We start from the raw sequence: 8,405 nt of genomic DNA, 5'->3' as shown, positions 1-8,405 counted from the left end.
CATTTAAAACATGTGATGATCACCAGATACCTGCTTATATAAATATATATACCTCGCCGGTCTTTGTTGTTTCAGGATCAACATGTTCTTCGTCATCGTCATAATCGTAGTTCATGACTTCATCAATTCGGTCGTCGCAATCGAATATCATATCACCCTCTCCGGTGTTGTTTAGAAATTCGGAGCCGTCATAATCTTCTTCATTCTGATCATCATTTGGCCCGCGTATCATATCGAACATGGTCTGTTCTCCCTCTCTGTCAGTATTGTCTGTATAGCTTTTGTTTAACTAATTCAAAAGAAATATAAAACAATTTAGTATTCAAATTACATCGTCTCGAATAATAGATATAATCTCGAATACTTCGTCTAGAATAATAGATATAATCTCGAATACATCGCCTCGAATAATATATAATATTGAATAGTACATCACTGGCTAGCTAATTAAAGATCGAATACTACAGAAGAATCTAGGACACTCGCGGTTCCTGCGGCGCGGGCGGTGGACACCCAAAGAGAAGGAACCCTCACAGGATCATAGCTGAAGTGAGATCCCCGAAGATATTGCCAGGTATTGGAGAACCTGCCGCCCTCTAACGCAACCATGTAGCGATGGACGTGCTCGTCCTCCTCCCTGACACGGCGACGTACCACCTCCGGCGGGGCCAGGTCCCTCCGCACCGAAACTGGCCCACGCGAACGCCGCCAAACGAGATCAGGGTCGACGACGGGACCCGGGGCCGGGTTCCTCATCAAGCGGCGCGCCCCTCCAGGCAGCACCTCCCAGTGCCAGCCCGGCGGAGCCCAGTCCCGGACATGGGTCGGCTGGACGTCGTCGCGGACGGGTCGACGGCGAGGATGCGGGCCGGGCATCGTCGAGAACAAATACTAGCTATATGCCCGCAAAAAGTAACATTTTTTTAATGATTGGATTTTGATAACTAAAATTTCTAACATTTCTATATAACACTAATTATGCTAATCTAAATAATCTAAATAACACTAAAATTTCTAACATTTCTAACATTTCTATATAACACTAATTTCTAACATTTCTATATAACACTAATTTCTAACATTTCTATATAACACTAATTTCTAACTGATTAAACACTAATTATATCCATCTAACATGCATTCATACATATATAATAGTAAAAAATAATAATCTAAATAATCTAAACTAATTAAACATACAAAATACGTGTGTGTGTACTAATTAAACACTAATTATCTAAACTAATTAAACATACAAAATAATAATCTAAATAATCTAAACTAATTAAAGACTAATTATCTAAACTAATTAAACATGCTTGTGTGTGTGTACGGGCTCGGGGAGGGCTCACAGCGGGCGACGGCGACGGCGAGGCGACGGCGAGGCGACGGCGAGGCGAGGCGACGGCGAGGCGACGGCGCGACGGGGACGGGGACGGCGCGACGGGGACGGGCCCGGGGCAGCGACGGAGACGAGGGCGGCGACGGGGACGTGGGCGGCGACGGGGACGGGGGCGGCGACGGAGACGATCGAGGGTGGCGGCGACGGCGACGGAGACGGAAACAGGGGAACGAACAGAGAGGGAAACTGAAATTTTCGTAGCCGTTGTATATATAGAAAGCACCTTTAGTATAGGTTGGAACCACCAACCGGTACTAAAGGCCTATTTTGGCCAGGCCATGCGGCGGGAAGCGACCCCCTTTAGTACCGGATGGTGGCACAAACCGGTACTAAAGGCCCCCCCTTTAGTACCGGTTTGTGCCACGACCCGGTACTAAAGGGGGTGCGCTGGCGCAGGTGCGGTGCGGCAAGTTTAGTCCCACCTCGCTAGCCGAGGGGCGACCGCACTGGTTTATAAACCCCCGTGCGGTCGCTCTCTCGAGCTCCTCTCCAAAGCAGGCTTACTAGGCCTACGTGTTCTTTGCAGCCTTGTGGGCCCACTTGGCCTTTGCGGGCCTGCATCCTGGCCCAACGACAGGTTGGGTTTCTAGTCGTATGCAGGTCGCTCTGGCCTAGTAGGCGGGCTTTTTTTATTTTATTTTTTGCTTTATTTATTTTGTGTTGTTTTTTTGTGTATTAGAGTTTCTTTGTGAACATTTTTGTTTTAGGTACAAAAATTACAAACTTTCTGTTAGGGTTTTTTTATTATTTTTTTGCTTTATTTATTTTTGTGTTGTTTTTTTGTGTATTTAGAGTTTCTTTGTGAACATTTTTGTTTTAGGTACAAAAAATTACAAACTTTCTGTTAGTGCCCGTAGTTTTCAAATTTGAATAGTTTAAATTTTGAATTATTTGAAATTAGTGTGAATCACTAGTTTGTGAATAACTTAACTTTAAAAATCAGTAAAGGCATGAAAGAATTTGTTTGCACATAAAATTTCTTCGCGTTTCAAATGCCAAAACACATAACTACCCTAACTATTACAGAGATTCCCCTCTCGGTGCGAAACACAGAAGAAAGTGATGATAGCTAGTGAAGCCGATCACATCCCAGATCTTTGGGTGTGAAACTTTTTCTTCGCGTGTGTCCCTTTGCGCCGTAACCATGGAAAATCTTCATCATTTAACGGGATGCTCGGGTCAATATTCACTGTGAATGGAGCAATTTCATCAAACTTTTCATAATCTTCTGACTTGTCTGTCTTGTCATCCACTCCCACGATGTTTCTCTTCCCAGAAAGAACTATGTGCCGCTTTGGCTCATCGTACGATGCATTCGCTTCCTTATCTTTTCTTTTTCTTGGCTTGGTAGACATGTCCTTCACATAGAAAACCTGTGCCACATCATTGGCTAGGACGAATGGTTCGTCTGCATACGCAAGATTGTTGAGATCCACTGTTGTCATTCCGTACTGCGGGTCTTCCGTTACCCCGCCTCGTGTCATATTGACCCATTTGCACCGAAACAAAGGGACCTTTAAACCACGTCGATAGTCAAGTTCCCATATGTCCTGTATATAACCATAATATGTTTCCTTTCCCGTCTTGGTTTCTGCATCAAAGCGGACACCACTGTTTTGGTTGGTGCTCTTCTTATCTTGGGCGATCGTGTAAAATGTATTACCATTTATCTCGTACCCTTTGAAAGTCATTATATTCGAAGATGGTAACTGGGACAGCAAGTACAGGTCATCTTCAATAGAGGTGTCATGCATGGTACGTGTCTGCAACCAGCTGGCGAAACTCCTGGTTTGTTCACGTGTAATCCAGTCATCAGACCGCTCCGAGTGTTTGGAGCGTAGCAAATTCTTGTGTTCATCCATATACGGAGCCACCAAGGCGGAATTCTGTAGAACTGTGTAGTGTGCTTCAGTGAGAGAATGTCCGTCCATACATATTATTTGTTCCCCTCCTAGCGTGCCTTTTCCATCCAGTCTGCCCTTATGCCGCGATTCAGGAACACCAATCGGCTTAAGGTCAGGAATAAAGTCAATACAAAACTCAATGACCTCCTCATTTTGATGGCCCTTGGAGATGCTTCCTTCTGGCCTAGCACGGTTATGAACATATTTCTTTAAGACTCCCATGAACCTCTCAAAGGGGAACATATTGTGTAGAAATACAGGACCCAAAATGTTAATCTCTTGGCACAGGTGAACTAGGACGTGTGTCATGATGTTGAAGAAGGATGGTGGGAACACCAACTCGAAACTGACAAGACATTGCACCAAATCATTCTGTAACCTTGGTATGATTTCTGGATCGATTACCTTCTGAGAGATTGCATTGAGAAATGCACATAGCTTCACAATGGCTAATCGAACGTTTTCCGGTAGAAGCCCCCTCAATGCAACCGGAAGCAGTTGCGTCATAATCACGTGGCAGTCATGAGACTTTAGGTTCTGGAACTTTTTCTCTGCCATGTTTATTATTCCCTTTATATTCGACGAGAAGCCAGACGGTACCTTAATACTGAGCAGGCATTCAAAGAAGATTTCCTTCTCTTCTTTGGTAAGAGCGTAGCTTGCATGACCCTGATGTATGCCGTCTTCTCCGTGCATACGTTGCTGGTCCTCCCATGCCTCAGGTGTATCTTTTGTCTTCCCATACACGCCCAAGAAGCCAAGCAGGGTCACGCAAAGATTCTTCGTCACGTGCATCATGTCGATTGCGGAGCGGACCTCTAGGTCTTTCCAATATGGCAGGTCCCAAAATATAGATTTCTTCTTCCACATGGGTGCGCGTCCGTCAGCGTCCTTTGGAACAGATTGTCCGCCAGGACCCTTTCCAAATATCACCTTCAAATCCTTGACCATATCATGTACATCAGCACCAGTACGGTGGCGAGGCTTCGTCCGGTGATCCGCCTCACCTTTGAAATGCTTGCCTTTCTTTCTTACGGGATGCCTGCTCGGAAGAAATCGACGATGTCCCAGGTACACATTCTTCTTACAACTATTCAAATATATACTGTCGGTATCATCCAAACAGTGCGTGCATCCATGGTATCCCTTGTTTGTCTGTCCTGAAAGGTTACTGAGAGCAGGCCAATCATTGATGGTTACGAATAGCAATGCCATTAGGTCAAATTCTTCTTGTTTGTGCTCATCCCATGCACGTACACCTGTTCCATTCCACAGTTGTAAGAGTTCTTCAACTAATGGCCTTAGGTACACATCAATGTCGTTGCCGGGTTGTTTAGGGCCTTGGATGAGCACTGGCATCATAATGAACTTCCGCTTCATGCACAACCAAGGAGGAAGGTTATACAAACATAGAGTCACAGGCCAGGTGCTATGGTTGCTGCTCTGCTCCCCAAAAGGATTAATGCCATCTGCGCTTAGACCAAACCATACGCTCCTTGCGTCATCTGCAAACTCCTTCCCGTACTTTCTTTCGATTTTTCTCCACTGCGACCCGTCAGCGGGTACTCTCAACTTTCCGTCTTTCTTACGGTCTTCTCTGTGCCATCGCATCGCCTTGGCATGCTCTTTGTTTTGGAACAAACGTTTCAACCGTGGTATTATAGGAGAATACCACATCACCTTGGCAGGAATCTTCTTCCTGGGGCGCTCGCCCTCGACATCACCATGCTCATCGCGGCTGATCTTATAGCGCAATGCACCACATACCGGGCAAGCGTTCAAATCCTCGTACTCACCGCGGTAGAGGATGCAATCATTAGGGCATGCATGTATCTTCTGCACCTCTAACCCTAGAGGGCAGACAGCCTTCTTTGCTTCGTACGTACTCTCGGGCAATTCGTTGTCCTTTGGAAGCATATCCTTTATCATTACCAACAACTTTCCAAATCCCTTGTCAGATACACCATTCTCTGCCTTCCATTGCAGCAATTCCAGTGTGGTGCCCAGCTTTTTCTTGTCACCTACGCAATTCGGGTACAACAATTTTTTGTGATCCTCTAACATGCGCTGCAACTTCTTCTTCTCCAAATCACTTGCGCAGTTTCTCTTTGCATCGGCAATGGCCCGACCTAGATCATCAACGGGCTCATCTGATGCCTCTTCTTCAGCTTCTTCCCGCATTGCCGGCTCAGCTTCTTCCCGCATTACCGGCTCAGCTTCTTCCCCCATTGTTGTATCATCGTATTCAGGGAACCCATGGCCAGGATAGCTGTCGTCGTCCTCTTCTTCTTCATTGTCTTCCATCATAACCCCTCTTTCTCCGTGCTTGGTCCAAACATTATAGTGGGGCATGAAACCGGACTCAAACAGGTGGACGTGAATGGTTCTTGACGTAGAGTAATTGCGACCATTCTTACAGCCAGCACATGGACAAGGCATAAAACCATCCGCCCGCTTGTTTGCCTCAGCCGCAAGCAGAAAAGTATGCACGCCCTCAACGAACTGGGGAGAGCATCGGTCATCGTACATCCATTGCCGGCTCATCTTCATTACACAACACCGAATAGACCAAATTAATACAAGTTCATACATAAAGTTCATACAACACTTAAATGCAACAAACAAATAACTCTCTAGCTAAAGCATTTAAATGCAACAACAAATGCGATCAAGATCGCAACTAAGGTAACAATTGATCCAACAGCATAATGATACCAAGCCTCACTATCGATGGCATATTTTCTAATCTTTCTAATCTTCAAGCGCATTTTCTCCTTCTTGATCTTGTGATCATCGACGACATCGGCAACATGCAACTCCAATTCCATCTTCTCCCCCTCAATTCTTTTCAATTTTTCTTTCAAGTACTCGTTTTCTCTTTCAACTAAATTTAACCTCTCGACAATAGGGTCGGTTGGAATTTCCGGTTCACATACCTCCTAGATAAAAATATCTATGTCAACTTGATGGGCATAATTTGTCATAAACACGAAATGCAACAAATAGTTTTAAAAGAGAATATACCACATCCGAATCATAACAAGGACGAGGGCCGACGGGGACGGATATCAAAACCATGGCACTATGTATAACAAACAACGTACGGGTAAGATAATTATTATACGAGTAACTATATATCCAAATCACACAAACATCAATTTTTATATAAAATTTCATGAACAAGAGGCTCACCACAAGGTGGTGCCGGCGACGGGACGGTGCGGGCGATCGACGGTGGTTACGACGGAGATTTAGAAGGCACTAAGTAAACCACACCTACATATGCAAACTAAGTGTTATTTTAACCTCAAATTGCATATAAATCAAATACTAGCACATATATATATTTCCTCCCAAATTACTAAACTCACAAATTAATAACTATATAAAGCATTGCAAGAGCTAATATAGCAATGAGAGATGAAAGGACAAAGTTGCTAACCTTTGTGATCATTTGAATGGATGGGGGCCTTCAAATCTTGACAAATTTTGGGCAAAATGTGTGATGAGCTCGAGAGGAAGAGGGGAAGAACAGAGAGGAGAGGGGAAAGGGGAAGAACAGAGCGAGCTCGGGTGGACGAAGGGTTTATGTAGGATGACCTTTAGTACCGGTTCGTGCCAAGAACCGGTACTAAAGGTACTGGAGGGGGCCCAGACTGACAACATCCTGCCACCACTCTCATTAGTACCGGTTCGTGGCACGAACCGGTGCTAAAGGTTATCCACGAACAGGTACTAATGAGAGCGGCCCGGCTAGCTGTTGGAACCGGCACTAATGTATACATTTGTGCCGGCTCAAATACAAACCGGCACTAATGTGCTTCACGTTTGACCCTTTTTCTACTAGTGAAAACAAGTTAACATCAAGAGTAGGTACAACCTCAACGTTGCAACTAACTGATAAAACAAATAGAGCATGGAAGAGATCAATAATAACAATAATAACGACTAAAATTGCCTTTACTAAAAGAGCAACACTGAAACCAAATGTCTCATCTTATTGACGATGTCATCTATCCATCTTAACTTTTTTGCAGGTAATCCACCCATCTTATTAGCCATTCCGAAACTAAATAAAAAGAGATGACACATGTAGCTGGTCATGCGCTACCTGTGGAATTCCTCTCCCTTCTTACATATTCATAGACCGGTATTGTGGCCATTGTAGATCTGGGTGTCGGGGTCCCCTTGGGACCTCTCCATGTCAAGCTATCCCTCGTGCTGCTGCTGCAACGCCTTATACATCGGAGACCCCATGTCCATGCCGCCAGTGACATATGGTGCATGGGCTTGGTAGACCGGTGGCAGCCCACTTCTTTCTGTGATGCGCTCCCCCACACTCTTGAGGATTAACTCCAACTTCCAGGCCATGGTTGTGAGCTCCTCGATGTTTCCTGGGAGGTGTCCGCTGACCATGGCCTTGTGCAAGAGAATCCTGGCCTCACGGTCCTCGCGCTCGCGCCTAATCTTCTCTACCTGATGTCGGAGCTGTACGAGGCGCTTGCTAAGAATGGTCTCCTGGTTCATCGTCTTCTTTAGCTGTGGCACCTCTGGTATGCTCTTGAACCGATTCAGGATAGCCACTGCCTTGGCATGAGATGGGAACACCTCTGGCACCGTTGTGCCCTCACCATACACCAGCACGCAGGCCTTGGCGTTGCACAAGGTGGCCACCTCACTGCCCTTCTTCATCATGTTCTTGGTATGCTTCTTCAAGGTATTGAGCCGCGTCGAGTCATTGCGGATGTACTGGAGGGCCACCTTCTTGCGAGCCATTGTCACCTAAGGAGAAAATCTAAAGGAAGGAAAATTGCCAGTTCGGGTGAGTCAAAAGCAAGGAAGGTAGGGTGGATTTATAGTGGCGACCTGCTAGGATGAGCGAGGATATGACAAATTTGGAGGCCAAACTTAATTGTGCCCAGCAGTAACTTTGGTATATAGCAAAAACTTTTAGATTTACTTCCTAAGATCGAAGATTTCGTCAATCAATACAAACTTTCTCGTTAATCACGGGAGAAAATGTATGGAAGGTTTCTCTGAAGAGGCACATGCATCGTATTACTAGGATATGCCTATTTTAGCAAAATGTATTGCCAAAC

At 45.2% G+C, this 8,405-nt stretch overlaps 1 protein-coding gene across 1 annotated transcript; it reads right to left on the bottom strand.

The window, feature by feature from the left end:
* Window positions 1–7,515: 7,515 nt before the first annotated feature.
* On the bottom strand, window positions 7,516–8,082 carry LOC123135020 (agamous-like MADS-box protein AGL80). Its single transcript, XM_044554152.1, has one exon. The coding sequence runs from the start codon at window positions 8,080–8,082 to the stop codon at window positions 7,516–7,518; it is 567 nt and encodes a 188-aa protein (XP_044410087.1).
* Window positions 8,083–8,405: the final 323 nt, after the last annotated feature.

Source organism: Triticum aestivum, chromosome 6B, assembly GCF_018294505.1.
Source record: "Triticum aestivum cultivar Chinese Spring chromosome 6B, IWGSC CS RefSeq v2.1, whole genome shotgun sequence".
NCBI classification, from domain to species: Eukaryota; Viridiplantae; Streptophyta; class Magnoliopsida; order Poales; family Poaceae; genus Triticum; species Triticum aestivum.
Note: the sequence above shows the minus strand (reverse complement) of the source record. Positions and strands in the feature narration are given on the sequence as shown.

Bases quoted from the DNA above. Each gene is read 5' to 3' on its own strand.
- LOC123135020 (XM_044554152.1), bottom strand. From the start codon at position 8,082: ATGGCTCGCAAGAAGGTGGCCCTCCAGTACATCCGCAATGACTCGACG.